This window comes from Taudactylus pleione, unplaced genomic scaffold (assembly GCF_031769625.1).
Source record: "Taudactylus pleione unplaced genomic scaffold, aTauple2 ptg000259l, whole genome shotgun sequence".
Taxonomy (NCBI): domain Eukaryota; kingdom Metazoa; phylum Chordata; class Amphibia; order Anura; family Myobatrachidae; genus Taudactylus; species Taudactylus pleione.
Window position 1 is genome coordinate 2,690,611 of NW_028284661.1, and position 22,816 is coordinate 2,713,426.

A 22,816-nucleotide genomic window follows, 5' to 3' on the forward strand; every position below is an offset into this window, starting at 1 on the left:
CTAATCACAAGGTGTGCTATGCAATATTAAAGCACTAAGTTACTTATATGTTCATCATGCATGTACCTTCTCCTACTTTTGAGATAGGCAGAAAGTTTATTTTCTAGTGTAAAGAAATTAGCAAGTAATTAGTGTGCAGTAATTTTATATGTGTACATGGTTTTTAGTGTGTAAACCATTAAAATAACCCGTCATACTGGTGTAAGTAGCAGGTGGCAAAATAATAGAACCAATATCTAATGTTGTAGTTTGCACATAATAGAAATGAAACAAAAGCTATTACACACACTATAAGGGTTTAGTGCATTTATTTAATTTAGTGGATCCTGTGACACGTGACCTTTGTGGTCATCGTATTGCAAAGGAAAAGACATTACAAAAACATACTTGTATGAAAGGGATATGTAACATAAAATTCACCTGTCTGCTTTGGCATGGAAAGTATGATGTACACAATGCACAACAACATCTACTGTTACCAGGATAAGAGGACAGGCAGCCTTAATGCAAAGCTTCCATTTTATTGTATTTAGTTTAACTAGTATCTTAAAGTAAATATGTCTTTGAATAACTGAAAATATAGTCAAATGTAATATAGAAACATACTGGCTGTAAATGGAGAGTGATGGCAATATTGTATAAACCAAAAACTCTGAACCTAAAAAATACAGTATAAAAAGATTTAAAACATACTTTATATAACCTAAATTAAGTGACACCACAAAAGATCATGTCACGAACAAGAGACACAAATTTATAAATAGCAATTTGACTACTATATACACTCTCCAAGGCTCTCTCAAACAATATGTATAGTGCAGCTGGCAAAGGGGATAACAGAAAAACAACCCATTTCACATCACTCTTTGTACATAAACAGTGGCTGACGTATAGCAGAAGGCTGTTCGAGTATTGCCATACAGGTGGTAACAGAGCAGTCATTTCTTCATTAGCAATCCTTTCACCTTCTGATGCCATAGAGCAGATACAACAGTAGGCATTACAGGATAAAATAGGCAAAGTGTGATACATTGACAGGTGACATGGTGAGACAAAAACCACACATTCTGCCCAGTTACTAAGGTTAATATAGCGATCCGGTCACTGAGACTTTCACCATGGTTTGCATCTTGTAGATGAACCATTACCAATATATTTATAATAGGCACAGAATCCTCTTAGTGTACCTGTTAAAGCGTGCACCTAATTCTGTACTCTGCAGGTAAATAGAAAATACATACATAGAGTTTATTGTTCTTTCTAGAAAAAAACTTAAATACAAAACATTAGTGCAGACTGCAGGACTTTTTTTTACTGCATGAACCAGAATACAGAAAATAACGGTTTTTAATTGATTGTACTGGGCCAGACTGGCACTTACATTTATCCTAAAACCAGAATATAATGATTTAAGCTTTATTTAGAATAAAATGCTGTTTTTCTGTCACTTACTTTAAACATCTCTAGTGTAACTCCCTTCTAGATCTGTGTTGTAAACATTTATCTTAGTCCAGTTTTACCTATGTCAGACAAAAATATAATCTCAAAAAAATCTTTACATATTTAAAAATGCATGCTTTGGTGCTTACAAAAAGAAATGAGAAAAGAAACATGCAATATCAACAGGTATGGCTCATAGTGGATCAATGAAAGATTTTGCACATGTAGAATTGCTCAGACAACCCTGAGGAAACTGCATTGGAGGAAATTGTATCCAACCTCCCTTGAGACTGATATTTGTCCACTAGAGTGAGTATTGGTCTCTTCCTCTGACGACACAGGAGACTAGCCCTACGACAGGGATTCTGAAGAATATGCCAGCTTGGAAGCAGTGTCTCCGGATAGGGAATCACTTGTTGGCTCCAGGTCCCCATTTTCATGTCCATCAATGTGATGCTTTTGGTCAAACACTAGGAAAAAAAAAGTTGTTTTTTTTACAAGACTTTTAGTGAGCTATGGAACGCAACTTGAGGGGTATTCAATTAGTAGCGCTGCTAATTGAACGTGACGGGGCTATCCAATTAGCCCAGAAGTGCCGCCCGATGTCGGTACTTATCGTGGATATTTTTCGGGACCTGCTGTGTCCCGAAAAATAATCCACGATAAACACGTTTTTTACCCCACCTAAATGGTGAAAACAGATAAGCTCACGGACCTATCGCGGATCCTATGTGTTTTCAGGAGAGATATCTTATTTATTTCCCCCCCTATCCTATTATTTCAGACAAAATAATAACCATAGGCCGAAAAACGGGGATAATCGTTGAAAAATCCCCATTTTTCACCGATCATGGCTAATTGGATTACCCCCCTTGGTCTGATATAAAATAACTTTAATAATAATAATAATAATAAACATCTTGGGAGAGGACATGGGCAGTGGATAAACAATATTCATTATTTTTTTTTAAACCTTACTTACAAATCACTTGAGTGCTCCTGATGGGGGATCGGATCACACTTACCTCGCAATGGTTTTGCATCACCACTTCCATCTTTATTAGATGCTCCAGGACTAGTTCCACCTTCTTCTAGTTCATCAAGGTACAAGCGATAGCGATGTCCACTTTCATCTTCATACTCCACATTTTCATCATCTGAATCTATCTCTGGAGCCACATAAACTACTTCAAACTCAATATCCCCCCTCTGCAAGATAAGCAGTTAAAGAAACTGTAAATAAAAGCTTGTGACGCAAAATAGGATGATAAATGCAAAAACCTAGCTCAGTGGTAAAATACACAACAAGAAAATGCTGCATAGCTGCAATGAATTGCTAATTCAGAGATTTTAAGTAATTAATGACCACTATACATGTACCGTGGCATTCCAGCCAACATGAAGAATTCACAACCCACTGCATAATAATTCAGGATCAAAGAGAAAAACATTCTAATCATGGCATAGATTATGCGACTTTCTTGTAAATTATTATTATTATCCTTTATTTATTTGGCGCCACAAGTGTTCTGCAGCGCCTTACATAGTACATAGAACTAGTAGGTGAACAAGAAACAAGTAACTTACAGTACATTACAGTGCAGGACATGGACACGATTTATATACATTGCTGCAATAGCGATTAAAGCACTCACAATAAGCAGCCGGGAGTTAGCAGTCAGTGTTAGGTGCCCTAATGGGGAGTAAGGAGTAGAAGAAAATGTAACGAGAAGCCCATGAGGGAAGAGGTCCCTGCTCGTGAGAGCTTACATTATAAAGGGGAGGGGCAGACAGACAGGCGTGACACAGAGGGGGAAGATAGGGAGGAAAGAGCATGAGGTGGGTTAGGATGAGTGCTGGAAGGCCTTGATGAAGTAAATGCACTGAGGCGCCATGAAAGTACTGTGCCAAATGTAGCAATTTTCCAGAAATACCTTGATGCAAATATGGCCATTTGTATTCAACTTCTCAGATAAATAAGATAAATGTGATGCCACCTGATTTGCTCACACACCTTTATTTGAAATTACAAAATGCAGTTTCCCATCTGTTTCCATTTGCTTGAGGTGTTTTATGTTCTTAAAGAGGAATAATTACAAGGTTTTAAACACTTGCTCATAGACCTATTGTATTAGTTGTTGTCCCAGGCAACGCTTGGACTTCTCTCTCTCTCTCTCTCTCTGGCACTCCTCCACCGCATCCTCTTTGTCTCCTCCTCTATTCCCCTCCTACTCCATCTCTCTTGTCGCTCTCTTCTCTGCATCGGTTTCTATTTCTCCCTAACAACCTTCGCCCACCCTCTGTTTATCCCCCAATTCCTTTCTATCCCTTCCCACCCCCTCTCTTGCTCATTTTTCCCCCCTCGCGCTCTCCTGCCCATCAGTGCCTGCGTTTCAGTTCCCTCTCCCCCTCTCACCTCAGTCTTCATTCTGTTGTTGTGCTGACCAGACAGGCAGCACTAGCTGTGGTAACATTGGATCGGCCATGCATGTTTTAAATGAGAAGTTGGCGGCAGGCGCATGCTGTGCACGAAAGCGGATGACCCAACTTTTAGCAGCAGTTTATTTTTCTATATTAGTTAGAAACTCGTGTAAAATTTGTGCATGCATCAGGGGCTGAGAAAAGGATTTGAATATTGAATACTGATTAGCCTGTTAAAGGGATGCTATTACATCCTGATTATATATAATCTCATGAATGTGAAAGTTTTGTGATCTGAGGCACATGTTGGCCGTGGACAATGACAAAAAAAAAAAAATAGATTGATTCGCGTTTTGTATGTTGCCCCCAAATGTCTATCAATAATCCTATTAAAATAGATGATCAGTACAGTAATTGTTGTGTAAAAGTTTGTGTACACTGAACCTTCAAAAAGCAAAGGTGTCACTATCTCAGTCATGCGAAAAAATATTCTGTATTTTGGAATATTTGGATATGGGAGGCTCAGCCTGTACTGACTATGAGCTATCTGTAGGCCTGAGCAACTCGTGTGGCCAGGCTGGTCAGTGATCCCAATGTTACAATTATTTAGATGGGGCCATCAGTGATATATGTTATAAGAATGCTATATATACACAACTACAACCCTGAACTAGAAAGAACTCCCTCATGAGGAGACTGAGGAAACATACCGCATTATATACAGCTTAACATATTTGTAGGCATCACAGAGGGGGAAAACAAAAAACCTTTATATACCATTGTAATGTCCTCCCCTCTCCCTCTACCATAAACGTCAACTGCAACCAATCTCTCCTGCTTGAACTCATTCATTCTATTGCTGCATATACTTTTTATCTATTAACAGTTTCTTATATAGCGCAGCATATTCCGTTGCGCTTTACAATTGTAAGCATTAATAGAACACAACTGGGTAATAACAGACAGATATATAGGTTGCACTGTAATTCCTGCCATCCTTACTCAGCTTTCCATTCTTCACTTCTTTTCCTCAAAATGAATTAGACATTTCCCCACTAAGCATATGCTTTATCCCCGCCATCATAACTCCTCTTCATCTCTTTTTTTTATACTGCTCTTCTCTTCAGTCCTAACCCAACACATTTACCCTCTCCCAGCTTTCCCTTCTTACTCCTCCTTTCTATACTCACTTTTCCACTTACCTTTTATCCCTATTATCACACTATATTATATTGGGGGTTTTATATATTTTTTTTGTTACATTTTATTTTTATTATATCTTTTTCTTTGCATGCTTATTCTATATAATTATTTCTAATCATAACTTTTATATATTGTATATGTTATTTCCCACAGTGACTTCCTCACGTATAAGACAATCTACCACTCTTATCGTAATGCACTGGATAATGCCAAACAGATATATTTCCAATCTGTTATCTCTGACCAAGCCTCTAACCCCAAGCGACTTTTTAATACATTTAAATCACTTCTTAACCCTCCATCACCCAACCCACCTGCTACTATCAGTGCACAAGATCTTGCTTCCTATTTCAAAAACAAGATTGATAATATCCGAAATGAAATGGTATGCACTTCCTCAGCCAGGGTCTTGTTCAATTCCCTACCTGAACCCAATGGCACGTTCTCATCATTTGACCCCACTAATGAAGATGAAGTAGCTACACTCTTCTCATCCTCCTACTCTACTACCTCTCCTCTTGATCCTACACCCTCACAAATCAGTAAAGCTCTGTCTCCTGTGCTCATTCCACACTTAACTAAAATCTGTAATCTCTCTTTCTCTACTGGTATCTTTCCATCACTGTTCAAGCATGCAGTGATCACTCCCATTTTGAAAAAACAAAATTCTGACCCTAACTCTCTCTCAAATTACCGTCCTATCTCCCAGCTACCTTGCCCCTCCAAGCTACTGGAGAGACTTGCCTACACTCGCCTCACACACTTTCTTAACACCCACAACTTATTGGATCCACTTCAGTCAGGCTTTCGTTCCCAACACTCCACTGAGACAGCACTGGCTAAGGTAGTAAATGATCTGGTCACTGCCAAGGCTAAAGGCCATTATTCACTTCTAATTTTTCTAGATCTCTCAGCTGCCTTTGACACTGTTGACCACTCTCTTCTCATACAAACACTACAATCCATAGGTCTTCAAGACACAGCCCTTTCTTGGTTCTCATCTTACCTATCTAATCGCTCTTTCACTGTTCGCTTTTCTGATTCTAACTCCACTTCGCTACCTCTATCAGTTGGAGTACCACAAGGTTCAGTATTAGGTCCTCTGCTTTTCTCAATATATACCACCTCTCTTGGCAAACTAATCAGCTCTTTTGGTTTTCAGTATCATCTGTACGCGGACGATACTCAAATTTACCTATCCTCCCCAGATTTGTCACCATCTGTGCTGGTCCGTGTCACTGAATGTCTCTCTGCCATTTCATCTTGGATGTCATCTCGCCACCTCAAACTTAATATATCCAAAACAGAATTAATTATATTTCCACCAGCCAATAGCGGTTACCAACCTGATATCTCTATTACTGTTGACAACTCGACAATCTACCCCACCTCACAAGCTCGCTGCCTAGGTGTCATCCTTGACTCTGAACTGTCTTTTGTTCCCCACATTCAATCTGTCTCTAAATCCTGTTACATGCATCTAAGAAACATAGCCAAAATTCGATCATATCTTACTCAAGACACTGCAAAAACTCTTATACACGCACTCATAATTTCCCGCATTGACTATTGCAATAGTCTCCTTATTGGTCTTCCCAAAAACAGGCTCTCCCCACTACAATCCATTTTGAATGCAGCTGCGAGGTTGATCTTTCTCACCAAACGTTCAGTGTCTGCTGATCCACTCTGTCAGTCCCTCCATTGGCTGCCAGTCTTCTACCGTATTCAATTTAAAATACTTGCACTCACACATAAAGCTATTAACCAAACCACACCAACATACATCTCTTCACTTATCTCAAAATATCTTCCAACCCGACATCTCCGTTCTGCACAAGATCTGCGTCTCTCATCCCCGCGCATTACTTGTTCCCATGCACGGTTACAGGACTTTTTTCGGGCTGCACCCACCCTGTGGAATGCCCTCCCATGCACAATAAGACTTTCCACTAGTTTCCAAACATTCAAGCGTTCTCTGAAAACTCACCTCTTTAGACAAGCTTATCAGATTCCAGGACCGCCCACCTAACCTTTTATAGCTCCCTATCTAACTCTCTTCTTATAGTAAACACTTATCACATCTTCTCTTTCTTCAATTGAACATCCTCCTAACCCTAGGCCAACTTTCCAGTGTGATTGGATTATACAGCCCACCAAGAATATCTGCAATTGGGCTGGACCTATTTGCAATAGCACCTCTCCTTGTGTATCAACACCTATTTCCCTATAGATTGTAAGCTTGTGAGCAGGGCCCTCTTACCCTTATGTATGTCATGTATGTATGTCTTTTACAACCCAGTATAATGTTAATCTTGATTCAAATTGTAAAGCGCAACGGAATTTGCTGCGCTATATAAGAAACTGTTAATAAATAAATAAATAAATTAAGCAGTCAATGTTATCCATCTTGACTATATGCTCCCCCACCTGATCGCCATAAAACTGGGAGTATCCAGATCTAGAATATACATGCAGAACTTCACAGCATCAACTTAATGTGCACTTCTGAGGTTAGCAATAATTATAGTTGGCCTTTAGTGCCCTTCCCCTGATACCGTACCTGCTTAGATAAGATCAGAGAAAGCACAAAACAAGGAGCAATTTGCACCTTGGTAAACCATATTGCACTACAGGTGGGGCAGATATAATATGTGTAGAGAAGCTGGGTAACACGTTCCGATACATCATATAGTGTGTATACCAGATCAGTCGTTCATCGCATCGTCCTATCTACTGTTCTGCACAGCAGCTAGGACGAAGTGATGAATGACATGGTGCTGTTACATGCATCCGTTGTACATGGGATCGTGCAGTATGTACAGTTTATGCAATGTATCATTATATTGCATCGCATAGTTGCTGGGTCTCGCATCGTATAGTGTGTACCCAGATTTACAATTGAAAAGGGGGCGTGCCCAGGCTTAATGCTAATTCACTGTAAAACTAAAGTTGCTATTTGTTCACTACAAAAGCAGCCGGTATATTGCCTGCATACAAAAATGTGCACCCTTTGCATTGCAACATGGCTTATTCCAGGAGAAGATTGAATAAAATTGCTCCTTCTTTGCTCTTACTCATAACTGAATAATGCCTCAAAATAGGAAAAATCTATATACACCATTTTTTCAAATAATTGTTTATCCAAAGTAACAGCTCTCAAAAATTATGTATAATATTATAACCTTGTACGTTTTAATCATCACATAGATTTCTCTCTCTGCAACTCAGACTGGCCTTCAGCAACAATTTCAATAGATATAGGGCTCAATTTAGAGATCAGGGGCCGTATTCAATTAGACGTGAAAATGTTAAGTTCTCGTGTAAACTTTTCGCACCATTCGCCTCACTTTTCGCACATATGTGCGTTCCCGCTATTCACGCAACAGTATAGAAGTCTTTTAGGGAACATAATCAAAAAGGATAAGGGCTGTTAATTTGTGTGACATGGCTGTTATATGCGTTTTTATCCAACAGAGAAGTCAGGTATCAAGCAATTATTTTTTTGGGGGGGGGGAATAAATGTTGTAGTTAAATTGGAGGTACATAAAAATGGGAGTAGTATAGTTTTGTCTCATAAAAGTGCATTTAAAAAAAAAATTAAAAATACACCTGTCACTTGCACCAGCAATCCTAAAAGCACCTGTCCCATCCTTACAGCCCCACAAAATAGCCAGTGTTCTCCCCAGGCTGCTTTCTGCAGGCGCATCGCCCAGCAGGAACAGCCTACCGCCCGGCACTTTCCCCCGCCGACCCCTGCTGTGGAACTCTGGCCTCTGAAGTGACCAGAGGCTAAGGAAGCCTCCGATCGCTTCAGAGACAAGCATTCCGAGTGATGCAGTACACGGGTGACGTCACAATGTCAGGAGCCTGTCCGGTGCGCCTGCTGGATCTAGTTAGATCCAGTCAGAGCGAGGCAGCGGGAGTGGGAGTGCGAGCAAGTTAAGGTAAGCTCTGGGCTGGGACCAGTCTGGGGACACTGCCTAAGGGGCACTATTTAAGCCTGGGGGCACTGCATAAGGGACCAGCAGCCTGGGGGCACTGCATAAGGGACACTATTTAAGCCTGAGGGCACTACATAAGGGACCAGTCTGGGGGCACTACTTCAGCCTGGGGGCAATGCATAAGTGCAAAGCAAAACTACAAGGGGCACTGTATAAAGAGCACAAATACAGGGGGCACTGCATAATGGGCACTTTTGACTGAGAGCCAGTGGGGGAGCAGCCTGAGACCTGTCGGGCTGGAATGGTAAGGGAGATACCCCTTTTCCCGGCGCGCGCATAATTGCGAAGGCCCTCAACCGGCTACTTCTTGATGCAACCCGGCTGGGAAAAAAATCTGGGGAGAACACCGATAGCCACTACATAAAATCCATTTTCCAACACTTTCTTTTTTTTTCACCCCAAAAATGACATGTCAATATTGGCCCTAATTAAACATGTATTTTTGCCTAATTAGTCATTACGGGGGTCCCCAAGGAGTTCTGAACAAAGTCCTGACATTTTTAGCCAAAAAATAGGGATTTTACACAACTTTTCACTAGCTCTTAGATGGTGTAAACTTTTCATAGCTTTTGCCTATGGAGAGTTCGCACCGGCGAAAAGCCGCGGCTAATAGGATAAGCGAAAAGTTTGCACAAGTGAAAACTTTTCGCACATTCGCAGCTTTTCGTGTCTAGCTGGATACGGCCCCAAGGTATGAAAACTTCATCAATACAAAGGCAGCACAACAAAAACATCTCATCAACAGCCCCTCCAATTCATAAAGATTAAAGCAGCTCTCAAATTAAATCAGTAAACTAAAGCCAAAATAACAAAACACAATAAAATAAAGTAAAATTATACAATCAGTGACACTATAAATTATTTCAATGAACTGACGTTTTTAAGAAAATTGATAAATTTGGGTTGATTAAGGGCCTGATTCAGAGCCGTTCGCTATTTGCGGTCGTTCGTTCAAAAACAAGGGGTGGCTATTCAAATGATCCGTTCGCAAATTGCAGTCTGTTCACGCCTTTAAGTCTGAACGAGCGAGCAAAACATACGCTCGTTTATTTGTTAAAAACGCCCCCTGGCCGCTCGCACCATACGTCATGTCCGCTATTTATTAGATTAATCGAGTACATCGACCAGCGTATGAACTGCTCGCTATTCTTGTGGTTGGTTTTTGCTACCACAATTTTGCGAACAGTTCTGGCTTAAAAAAAACCCAGTGACGTGGTCAATGACGCTGCTGTTTTAAATATGCACACCCATAAAATGCCCGTTTTGACCTTTAAGCACGCCTGCGTTCTGATTTCCACTCCCCGTTTTCAAGCACCTTCCCCTGTTACCACCCACATACGCCTCATCCTGTCACTCATATTATCAGGCATTCGCTATTTTGCGAGCACATGAATTTCGGCCGCACTGACTGGTTCGCGCATGCGTATAACGATCCGTACGCATGCGCAGATGTGCGAACATCGCTCGGATCGAGCGTACTGCCGCTAGCGAGTGGCTCTGAATGAGGGCCTAAGTTCTAATTGCATGCACATCACCATCCTATCTACACTTATTTTCTATCTATCTCTGGCAGTTTAGATTTATGTAGGAAAAAAAAAAAAAAACTGGGTTGCAAGGGGATTTATATAATGTGCCAGTATTAGGGATGTTAGGAACCCACCTGGTGAGGTCACCATGAGTGGTAGGTGGGCAAACATCTTTGACCAAACATGTACTAAGAACCTCAATAGAAAACCATGTTAATAGTTTATTATATATATTTTGATATTTAGTATTCCTGATGAGGTCACCATGATGTGGTAGGTGGGCAAACATCTTTGGCCAAACGTACTAAGAACCTCAATAGAATACCATGTTAATAGATAGTTTATTATATATATTTTGATATTTAGTATTCTTAGTGCTTAGAGTGTGCATCTGCATCCCCCCCTTTTTTCTGCATTAGAACTACAGGTCTCAGCATGGTAGCACCTCTTATTATGTTTAAATAGGATGTGCAGCCCAGCTCCCACCCCCTTTTTCTTAGTTTACATTGATGTACTCTAGTAGCAGTGTACAAAATGCTGCCAGGTGAACTGGGGGACAACATAAAATGTTGACTTCGAGATCACCTGAAAAATAAAGAGACAGACTTATGCTGGGTACACACTGACAGATATATTGGCCGGTCAACTGATCGGACAATATATCTGCTACACGTCGGCCAGTTTGTACCAGCTGTACGTCTGTGAACGGCGTCGTTCACAGACATATCGCATTAGCTGCGCTGCACAGCCGATCGACATATGTCTGTAGACATATCTGTCCATCGGCAGGTGTGTACGGGCGGTCTGCAGATCGCCCGTACACCCACAGTGGCAGCCACGGGGAGGGGAACAGGACACGTCCCCTGGACCCGCTGCAGCATGCAAATGATGGTTGTTCAGTGTGTATGAACGACCATCATCTGCAGATATATTGATTAGGTGTGTACTCACCATAACTTCTGCACTGGGTAAGTATTCAAATAGGGTAATTATGTTAGGACCAACAATGAATCTAATAGAGCCCCTGAAAACCAAAGTTTGTAAAGTTGGTTGTGCACTATAGTCAGTATTTTCACACCATGTATGAGAAAAGAGACAGAAGAGGGACACGCCTGTAACAGTGAAGAATTATTAGCTAAAATTTTACTTTTATTGTGAATATTAAAATAAGTGGGATAATTTTAAACACAGACAAAATGGGCTTCAATTGGGAGAAAATGAGTAACTCTTAATAAAAATGGGAGTTTATAGTATACGGTTTAATATATTATCAGTTGTATATTTGACAATAAAAACACCATCTAGTTTTGTTACTTTAATATTGTACAAGGATTATGGCCTTCTTATAGCGATTAATCATCATTAAATATGTATATCATGATCAGAGTGTATTTGTCTTATTCCTCAATCGTTGTCAGGTTAGATAGTTGCCACTGTTTTAAAAGAATAGTGATCATACACAAAAACAAGATGTGATGTATATAATATATTTATTAAGCGACAATATAAAAATGCATCATCTGAAATAGAGAATTAATATGCTAACTTGCATATAAATGAGTGATGCCAATATGGTCACTAGGTGGAGCTCTTGCACAATTTATTGGAGTTAGCAAACTAATGCTGGCCATACACTAGCGTGATTTCGGGCCGATTACACGTATTTAGACGCGTCGTATGATGTGTAAAAATCATGTAGTATTTAGGTAGGAATACGATGTGCGCTTCTGCTGCTTTTCGATCGTATCTTATGATCAGACGAGCAGCCCATATTATCCGTCGTGATCGTATGCAGATCGTGCCGTGTTTTTGTGCATGCGATGCATCGTGCGCCTGACTGGCGTCATTTAAATCTATTATGATCGCATGTTTTTGGTGAGGCACACGATCGATCGTATCACGGCCAGTCGTATAGGGGCAAGTGATCGTACGTTCATCGTGTGTGAAAAAAGCACAATCGTGTGTCCAGGACTGCCAGGGAGTTTGGGGGAAAACATATGATGAATCGCATCTTATGCTGGTCGTACTAGTAGTGTATGGCCAACCTTAAGTTCTGATTCCTATCATAGAAAACACCAATGTGACGACAGACAGACATTAAAGTTTAGCTTATAATTTTTCACTATTAGAAGTGTGCCCCACAAAGGGGTCAATCCTATTAGCCGCGATGATCTCGCTGGCGCGAGTCATCGCGGCAATGGCCGTCTTTACAGCAGCCTGGATCTGCTGAATGTTGCTCGCGGCCCCGTAGGGCTGCAAGGAAAATTCAGTAGATTCGGGCTCGGAGCAGGCCGCTAGGGTGTGAGGTGCCGGTCCATTGCTGGCAACTCGCACCCTTCGCACATAATAGGATTGACCCCATTGAGTCTTCTGTCTTTTTTCTCATACATGGTAAGATCACCTCAAAACGCAGATCGTGAAGAATATATAAACAATTAAAAGAAAAAGGAAAATACATATTAACTATTGTAGGGTTATTTTTATCAAATTATCACAGGTGTTCTAGTGTTTCTCTATGCCAAACCAAATGAATACCATAAATATACTTGGAGTTTGTGAGAAACAATACAATGCAACCATCTAAAAGCGAAATTTGTTTGATTGACCCTTGTAAAAAAAAAAGTTGTGTGCAGTCCTTTTAATCTAAAGCAGTGGTTCTCAAACTCGGTCCTCACATGACCCCACACAGCTCATATTTTTGCAGGTCACCCAGCAGGTGCACAGGTGTAGTCATTACTCACTGACACATTTTAAAAGATCAACAGGTGGAGCTAATTATTTCACTTGTGATGCTGTGAGGAGACCTGGAAAACGTGAACTGTTTGGGATCCTGAGGACCGAGTTTGAGAACCTGTGATCTAAAGAATTAATGTAAATATGTTGTCATGAATTCACCTAGAATTGCTTGACTGAGGAACAATGAACATACTAATTTTCAATGTACCGAGCTGTGGGTGCTGATGTTCCAACAAACTAAAAGGGGACGAGTGACCAAATATGTAGAAAAACAGCAAACGCCATGCATTGGAGTGATCCCCCTTGACCTCTCTTTTGTAGCAGAGCTTTTAGAAAAACAGTATAGCCAGCAGTTATGGCACCCCCACTTTGTGATGTCCAGCTCGTTGGAATGGTGATTGAGCATGTTCATGGTTTTGTTGCTAAAGGATTGAAGAAAGATTCAAAAGGCGACAACTCAGATTAAATAGAGAACATTTACAATATGAATGCTGAATCTCTGAACAACAAGAGTGCATAAAACCATAACATAGTGGGATCTAAAGGATTCATTATATCCCATAGGATTAATGCACTACCTGTTTACTTTTGTCATATATTGTTTCATTCTTCCTTTAAGCGAAACACAGCTACTCAAAACAAAACAATCTGGCTACAGGGTAGCTTGGAATGTCATAACTAATACCTGGAGTACAAATACATTAGCAGACATTGCAATATATAATAACAATCCATAGTACAACATCTAATATTACCTACCTGCTGAGATAGAATGGTAACGGCTTCTTTGTGTTTGGCATCTCTTAAATTGATGCCGTTCACTGCCAAAATGGCATCACCAACATGCAGTCCACCACAGCGATCAGCCGGCTGAGTCGGGTGAATTTCTGATATGAGGATTGGAACACCGTGCTCCTTTCCACCCTGTACAGAAACAGAGAAAAGACAACTCTATGTAATAACAATTAGAGCCAAAACTTCATTATTTTGCTTTTACTATAGAAACAAGTTAACTGGGATTTCAGATTCTGACCATAATGACGGTCTACTGAAATTACGTAAAATAAAATCAAGTATGAAGAGCTGCGGACCATTGGCTGGGGATCAATAAAGCATTTGCATAATGCTCTTCATTCTAATGTCACAAAATATTCCCTTTAAGCTCCTCTTTAAAATGCCTCACAGCACTAAGGTCGTGGGTTTGATTCCAGCTACGGCATAACTGTGTGGAGTTTGTATATTCTCCCTGTGCTTGCGTGAGTTTCCTCAGGGTGCTCCGGTTTCTACCCATACTCTAAAAGTATACTGGTAGGTTAATTGGCTCCCAACAAAATTACCCCTAGTGTGTATGTGTGTGAGCATGTGATAGGGAACATAGATTGTAAGCTCCACTGGGGCAGGGACTGATGTGAATGACCAATTATTCTCTGTAAAGCGCTACGGAATATGTGTGCGCTATATAATTAACTGGCAATAAATAAATAAGCAGGTCTGGTCTTGCTTAAAAATAAATTGCATTGTATTAAGCATAGCTGTCCTAAATCAAACACCAGTTACTCAATTTCCACTTACAGTAATCGATATGCCAAGTCCTTCATGATCTTCTTTAACCAAAAGAACTTTTCTGATTGGACCAACTCCTTGACTTTTCTTCAAGCAATCTGGTTCCTGCTGGTTCAAGAAAGCACATTTATAACCTCACAAACACATGGGACGAGTAGCATCAAATTAAATGTACTGGCGAATAAAGAAAACCATGTATTTTTTCATACAGTAATTTGTACATACAGTGGGCCTGATTCAGACCCACTCGCGAGCGCTATGCGCTCGCTAGCAGGTCAATGGTGGCCCAGTGCGCATGCGCACGACGGAGCCGGGTCCGTCGTGCGCATGCGCGAGACCCGGATAGCGGCGGGCAAACAGTCACTCCGGGTCTCGTACCAATGGGGGCGTGCTGTCGATGTTGAGTGACAGCACGCCCCCTTAGGTGGGCGGGCCGGGGGAGTGGCTGCCCAAACGGAGGCGTTCCCATGTGAACGCCTCCGTTTGGGGGCGGCCCCACTGACATCACAAGTGATGTTAGTGGGAGGGATTTCGGCTCTGTGAGAGCCGAAATCTCTCTGGGGCTTGCGGCAACGAGACCCTACCAGAAGGGTCTCGTCGCGAGCCCGATGGTCTTGACCATCGTGACAATCTTCCTGGCCGCTCGCTATAGCTGTGGGTGGTTACCCACAGCTATGCGAGCGGCCAGGAGGCCGCTCTAAAAAACAAGAAGGCCGGCCCTGATTCAGAGCGAGCGCTCTGTCAGAGCGTCCGCCTCTGAATCAGGGCCAGTATTTGGACAGCCACCGATTGTGCAAGTTGTTGCACTTAAAAAGATGTTGAGAGGTCTGTAATTTCCATCATAGGTACACTTTAACTGTGAGAGAATCAGAACAAAAAAATCCGGAAATCACATTGTATAATTTTTAAACAATTTATTTGTATATTCTTGCGGTAAAAAAAATATTTGGACAATCAAAAAGTTTAACTCAATACTTTGTAAAGTAACCTCGGTTGGCAATTACTGAGGTCAAACGTTTCCTGTAGTTCATGACCAGGCTTGCACACACTGCAGCAGGTATTTTGGCCCACTCTTCAATGCAGATCTTCTCTAGATGTGTCATGGTTTGGGGCTGTCGCCGGGCAACACGGACTTTCAACTTCCTCCACAGATTTTCTATTGGGTTGAGGTCTGGAGACTGGCTAGGCCAATCCAGGACCTTGAAATGCTTCTTACGGAGCCACTACTTAGTTGCCCGGGCGGTGTGTTTGGGGTCATTGACATGCTGGAAGACCCAGCCACGTTGAATCTTCAATGCTCTTACTGAGGGAAGGAGGTTTTTCCCCAAAATGTCACGATACATGTCCCCATTCATCCTCTCCGTAATATGGATCAGTCGTCCTGTCCGTAGAAAAGCATCCCCAAAGCATGATGTTTCCACCCCCATGCTTCACAGTGGGTATGGTGTTTTTGGGATGCCACTCATCAATCTTCTCCCTCCAAACACGGCGTTTGGAGTTTATATCAAAAAGTTCTATTTTGGTCTCATCTGACCACATGACATTCTCCCAATCCTCCTCTGGATCATCCAGATGGTCACAGGCAAACTTTAGACAGGCCTGGACATGTGCTGGCTTAAGCAGGGGGAACTTTCGGGCGCCGCAGGATTTGAATCCATGACAAGGTAGTGTGTTACTAATGGTAACCTTTGTGACTGTGGTTCCAGCTCTCTTGAGGTCATTGACCAGGTCTAGCGTTCCCGCTAGGCTGTTTTAGCGGGGCGTGGCGCCCTGCCCTCCTTCTGGAGGGCAAAAAGCACCCTGCCCTCCAGGAGGAGGGCAAAAAGCGCCCTGCCCTCACAGCCTGCGGGAGCCGTTCTCACCCACGGGACGCAGCGTCCCGCGGGTGGAGAAACATGCGGTGACCCTCACCGCCGGAGAATAGACGCCGGGCGCATGCGCCCAGCATCTATTCTCCCTGTCTGCAGGGCTTGGGGGCTGCCCGGCGTGTCCGTAAGTGCCGGGCACGCCCCCAAGAGTGACGAAAAGGGGACGCGTCTTATAGACACGCCCCCTTTTCCGATGACCACGCCCCCTTCTCGGGCGCACGCACGGGCATGCCCTCTCTAGCTCCGGCGCCCTGCCTGCCGCCTGAGCTAGAGGGAACACTACAGGTCCCCCCGTGTAGTTCTGGGTTGATCCCTCACCGTTCAAGATCATTGATACCCCCATGAGGTGAGATCTTGCATGGAGCCCCTGGTCGAGTGAGATTGTCAGTGATCTAGTATTTCTTCCATTTTTTAATAATTGCACCAACAGTTGATCTCTTCTCACCAAGCTGCTTGCCTATTGTCGAGTAGCTCATCCAAGCCTTGTGCAGGTCTACAATTTTGTCCCTGGTGTCCTTAGACAGCTCTCTGGTCTTGGCCATGGTGGAAAGGTTGCAGTCTGACTGTTTGAGGGTGTGGACAGGTGTCTTTTATATAGTTAACCAGTTCAAACAGGTGCCATTAATACAGGTAACGAGTGGAGGATAGATGAGCTTCCTAAAGAAGAAGTAACAGGTCTGTGAAAGCCAGAATTCTTGCTGGTTGGTAGGTGTCCAAATAATTATTTTCCGCAAGAATATACAAATAAATTGTTTAAAAATCGTAGAATGTGATTTCCAGAATTTTTTGTTCCGATTCTGTCTTTCACAGTTAAAGTGTACCTATGATGGAAATTACAGACCTCTCTCATCTTTTAAAGTGCAACAACTTGCACAATCGGTGACTGTCCAAATACTTTTTTGCCCCACTGTATATTTTTGCATTAAGTACCTCTGGATCAAAATCCTTAAGATCTTGGAAGATAACAAAACTGTGCATGAAAAAAAGATGTTCAGTTTCTAATCACAAACATTAAGTGTTTTGATATATTACTTATTTAAGTGTTTGTTTTATTTTATTTATTTTTAAAGGAAAACCTAATAGCTGTACATGTTATTGTCTCATTTTATACACAAGCACAATATTAATTATTACGGTAATAATAAAAATGTTATATATATATATATATATATATATATATATATATATATATATATATATATATATATATATATATATAATTCATTGGTCTGTTTGTCTGTCTGCATATGCATTCGGACACCCCTGCACCGATTGGGATGAAACCAAAGTGAGGTGGTCCAGTTGGATCCTGGTCAAACCTCCCATTGGTAGACGCTGGGCAGAACTTTGACCCGGGGAGCCTGTTCTGGGCCTTCCATGGACAGATTTGGACGAAAACTTCAGAGTGGTAACATTGGATCCAAGAACAATTACTAGACAGTGGAGGTCTTGGTCAGAACTCACATTTGTGTATGCTGGGCAGAACTTTGATCTGGGGAGTCTATTCTGAGCCTACCACTGGATGGATTTAGATGAAAACTTCACAGAGGGGTGGCAATTGGTCTGGGATGCCTACTGTAGTGGTTGGGGTCCCAGTCTGACCTCACAGCAGAGTGCACTAGGCAGAACTTTGACCCGGGAGCCTGTTCTGGGCCTTCCACTGGATGAATTTGGACATCATCACATTAGAAAACCCAATAACTTGAAGATTTAAACCCGGGCAACGCTGGGTACTACAGCTAGTAATAAATAAAACTGGAACCACATGTAATAGTCATGTGGTCAGCTGATGTCAGTCATATTTGTGGTTCGGTTCATAATATAACTATTGCTTAAAAAGGTTTTTTTTTTATGGCGGGGGGATGGCGAGCTATCTAGTTTATTTATATTTCTATTATGTCCTTACAATGATTTGTTGTACTATTCAAATTTTCTTATGTATGGCAATTATTCCATATGTAAATTGAACCTATTGGTTCTTCTCTTTGCTGTTTGGATAATAGTATACACCATTTGCACTATTGTACAACTATTGTGTTCACTGCATTTGTATCATTGTTTATTGTGATGTCTGTAAATGTGACACTTGACGCTTCCATAAAAAAATTTGTTTATAAAAAAAAAAAAAAAGGTTTTTTACTATTATTATTTTGATAGTTCACCGAAATTTTTTTTAGACATTCTGGGCTTATAATTACTACTATAGTTATCATACACAGACATGGTCATTGGGTACTTCTTCATCCTAATCACCGAGGAGCACTGCTCCAAAATTTAAAGTAGCAGGAAATGCCGTTTTAAAGGAGAGACCTGGTTATTTTTAGTACAATCACAGTATGCAGAAAAAAAAGCTAACAAAATTTCTTGACAGTCCTTATAATTCATAATAAACTGAATGCAGTATAGAAAGCAAGAGTAGCAAATGTATGTACATGGAAAAAAAACATAGATCATGGAGCACATGGGAGGACGCATACAAATATGTAATCGTGTGGCAGTGACCATGCCTCAAAAACACCTACATGATTGAAATATATGGTCTTGCGTGTTAGCAGAGAGAATTAAGGGCCTGATTCAGAGCCGCTCGTAAGCGGCCGCTCGTTCGCTCATCTGCGCATGCATATGGGTCATAATGCGCATGCGCCAACCAGTCATTGCGGTCGGAAATCGAGCGCTCGCTAAATAGCGAGTGCCTGCTAATTTGAGTGACAGGATGAGGCGTTTGTGGGTGGTAACAGGGGAAGGTGCTTGAAAACGGGGAGTGCTGATCCGAACGCAGGCGTGCCAAACGGTCAAAACGGGCGTTTTAAGGGTGTGCATAATTAACAAAGCAGTGTAATCGACCACGTCACTTGGTTGTTTCTTAGCCTGAACCATTCGCATGATTGCGGTAGGAAAATCCAACCACAAGAACTGCGAGCAGTTCAGATGCCTTTCGATGTACTCGATTAATCAAATAAATAGCGGAGATGACGTATGATGCGAGCGGCCAGGGGGCATCTTTACAAAATAGCGAGCGCATGTTTCGTTCGCTCAGACAGAGGCGTCAACAGACCGCAAAGAGCAAGCGCTCAATTTAAATAGCCGGCCCCTTTTTCTGAACGAGCGAGCGCAAATAGCGTCCGGCTCTGAATCAGGCCCTAAGTCCATTGCTAATGTAGTCTCTATGTCTGTTCTATTGCAAAAAATAAATAAAAATCACAAACCCAGTAGGGTAGGTACAACAGAGGATCTCTATGCAGAAACCCTAATTAGTGCTGAATGGCAAGACATGCAGTCCTTGGGATGGACTGGGTTTCCCATGTAGACCATGTACTTTTAAAGTGGCAGATGAAATAGACCCATCCGTCCCACCACAACACTAGAATTAGTGGGTGAAGGGTATGATTGCTGAGACAGGTGGGTCAGCAGCATAGACAGAAGGGAATGTAGGAAAGGACAACAGCAAGAGAAATATCTGGTTCATCTCCAAGCCACTAATGGATACATGTACAAGATATTAAATAAATTAAAATTCCTGTTTATTAAAAAGAAAGACGTACACAAACCAGGTGCCATAGTAGCTAGAAGAGGCTGTACAGAATGGGGCATATCCAACTGATCGAAAGGTTTTGCTCGCAAAAAAGTATGCGGACCTCGCAACCAACTTTGGATTACCCTGGGTTTGTGTGCTCCAGATACCCACAGTATCCAATTTAAAAAAATTGGTTGCATGATTTTTTTGTGGGCAAAATACTACAGGAGGGGATTTTTTTTTTTTTTTCACTTAGTCTGCAGGAGGCTGCGGAGGCTGTGCGTGGGAAGCGGGAGCAGGATTAGGGGTAATGTAGTGTGTGTGGAGAGCGGGAGTAGCTTTTGGGGTAGTGCGTGGGGAGCAGAAGCAAGGTTTGGGGTAGTGTAGTATACTGTAGTGTAGTGTAGTATGTGCAGAGAGCAAAAGCAGGGTTAGGGGCAGTGTGTGCAAGTAGTGGGTGCAGGGTTAAGGGTAGGATAGGTAGATAGTGTGTGCAGGGAGCGGGTGCAGGGTTATAGGATAGGTAGATAGTGTGTGCAGGGAGCAGGTGCAGGGTCAGAGGTAGTATAGTGTAGGTAGCGGGTGCAGGGGTAGTGTAGTATACGGGGAGTGGGTGCAGGGTTAAGGGTAGGATAGGTAGATAGTGTGTGCAGGGAGCGGGTGCAGGGTTATAGGATAGGTAGATAGTGTGTGCAGGGAGCAGGTGCAGGGTCAGAGGTAGTATAGTGTAGGTAGCGGGTGCAGGGGTAGTGTAGTATACGGGGAGTGGGAGCAGAGTTAGGGGTAATGCAGTGTGCGGGTGCAGGGTTAGGGATAGTGTGTACAGGGAGCGGGTGCAGGGTTATAGGATAGGTAGATAGTGTGTGCAGGGAGCAGGTGCAGGGTCAGAGGTAGTATAGTGTAGGTAGCGGGTGCAGGGGTAGTGTAGTATACGGGGAGTGGGAGCAGAGTTAGGGGTAATGCAGTGTGCGGGTGCAGGGTTAGGGATAGTGTGTGCAGGGAGCGGGTGCAGGGTTATAGGATAGGTAGATAGTGTGTGCAGGGAGCAGGTGCAGGGTCAGAGGTAGTATAGTGTAGGTAGCGGGTGCAGGGGTAGTGTAGTATACGGGGAGTGGGAGCAGAGTTAGGGGTAATGCAGTGTGCGGGTGCAGGGTTAGGGATAGTGTGTACAGGGAGCGGGTGCAGGGTTATAGGATAGGTAGATAGTGTGTGCAGGGAGCAGGTGCAGGGTCAGAGGTAGTATAGTGTAGGTAGCGGGTGCAGGGGTAGTGTAGTATACGGGGAGTGGGAGCAGAGTTAGGGGTAATGCAGTGTGCGGGTGCAGGGTTAGGGATAGTGTGTGCAGGGAGCAGGTGCAGTGTTACAGATAGTGTGTATGGGGAGCGAGTGCAGGGTAATACCTGTCCTGCGGAGGAGGAGGTCACAGCGCTGCAGAAGGTGGGTAGTTAAGGGCTAATTGAGCTAATTTTAAACTTACATTTTCCTAATTAGTCATGGGAGGGAGGTGTCCAATGCAAGGGCCAAAATATTTTCTTTAAATGTGGATTTTTAGGAAAAATTAAACCTGCTCTAGAAGCGCTCAAAAAAAAAAAAAAGAGGGCAAGATTTTTATTGAACTCGCACCTAACTGGATACGCCCTTATATGCACTACATGATTGGTAAACAGCTGCTGGGTAACAAAAGGAACTTACATGTCCCGGAGGAACTGGCAAAGGCCGCTTTAAGTCATTTCGCCCTCGGCAGGCTCTGATAACCGTTTTATGTCTATGTAGGTGGATTTCAGCTTCAAGTTGATTCCATAGTTTGTCATGAGCAGGGCCCTTCATATCCCGGCCAAGCAACTGTATCTGCTGCACCCTTCAAATAATTAATCACTTCCATTATTAAGTACATATTCATAGAATTTTAAAAAATGCTGTTTTACACTTAAGGATGACCAAATCCCATTCTACAACATACATACATATATAAAAATGCAGATTTTAATACTTTTGTTTTAGGATTCACAAATAAAGCACCATAAACCATGCATCTACAAAATCCATAAAACTTTGGTTTATTGTTCCAAGTACTTCACCATTTGCCCTGCAATAGCAAACTGGTATCAGATATTTGTACAGGATACAGTCAGTATCCAGCGGGCGCGATGTCAGCAGTAATATTACTGGCGCCGGAATCCTGGTGCAGACATCCCGACCGCCGGGATACCGAAGGTAAGTAGCGGGGTGGGGAAGGTTAGGCAATAGAGCAGGGCTTGACAAATCCAGGGGGCCAGGTCGCCATGGTGACCAGATTTTGCTGCCTGGCTACCAGATGTTGCAGGGAGTGCGGAAGCAGACCCTCGTCAGCCCCAGTGCCGATTAGTGTCTGTAGTATTGCAGTGATCATTTCATGCACAGGGGTGCATGTGCTGAGAGTCGCCTGCGGTGACTGCTGTGTCTGTCCATCCTGGCCTGCGCTGGCTTCTCATGTACGTCCCATCCTGCACTGACTCCTCCTCTCCGTCCCACACCTGCACTGACTCATCCTCTCCATCCTGGGCC

General features: G+C 42.5%; 1 protein-coding gene across 5 annotated transcripts in view; it reads right to left on the reverse strand.

Moving 5' to 3' along the window:
* Window positions 1–289: 289 nt before the first annotated feature.
* GOPC (golgi associated PDZ and coiled-coil motif containing) overlaps window positions 290–22,816 on the reverse strand; it is a 54,162-nt gene continuing 31,635 nt past the window's right edge. For 3 of the 5 annotated variants that reach the window (XM_088480968.1, XM_088480970.1, XM_088480972.1), the window contains 5 exons: window positions 21,965–22,130; window positions 14,900–14,998; window positions 14,087–14,251; window positions 2,466–2,649; window positions 290–1,910 (listed from right to left, as the gene is read on the reverse strand). In XM_088480968.1, coding sequence (XP_088337094.1) covers window positions 1,792–1,910; window positions 2,466–2,649; window positions 14,087–14,251; window positions 14,900–14,998; window positions 21,965–22,130 — 733 coding nt within the window. In that variant the 3' untranslated portion in view covers window positions 290–1,791. The remainder of the gene's footprint in view (window positions 1,911–2,465; window positions 2,650–14,086; window positions 14,252–14,899; window positions 14,999–21,964; window positions 22,131–22,816) is intronic. The other 2 variants (XM_088480969.1, XM_088480971.1) reach the window with 1 other exon arrangement.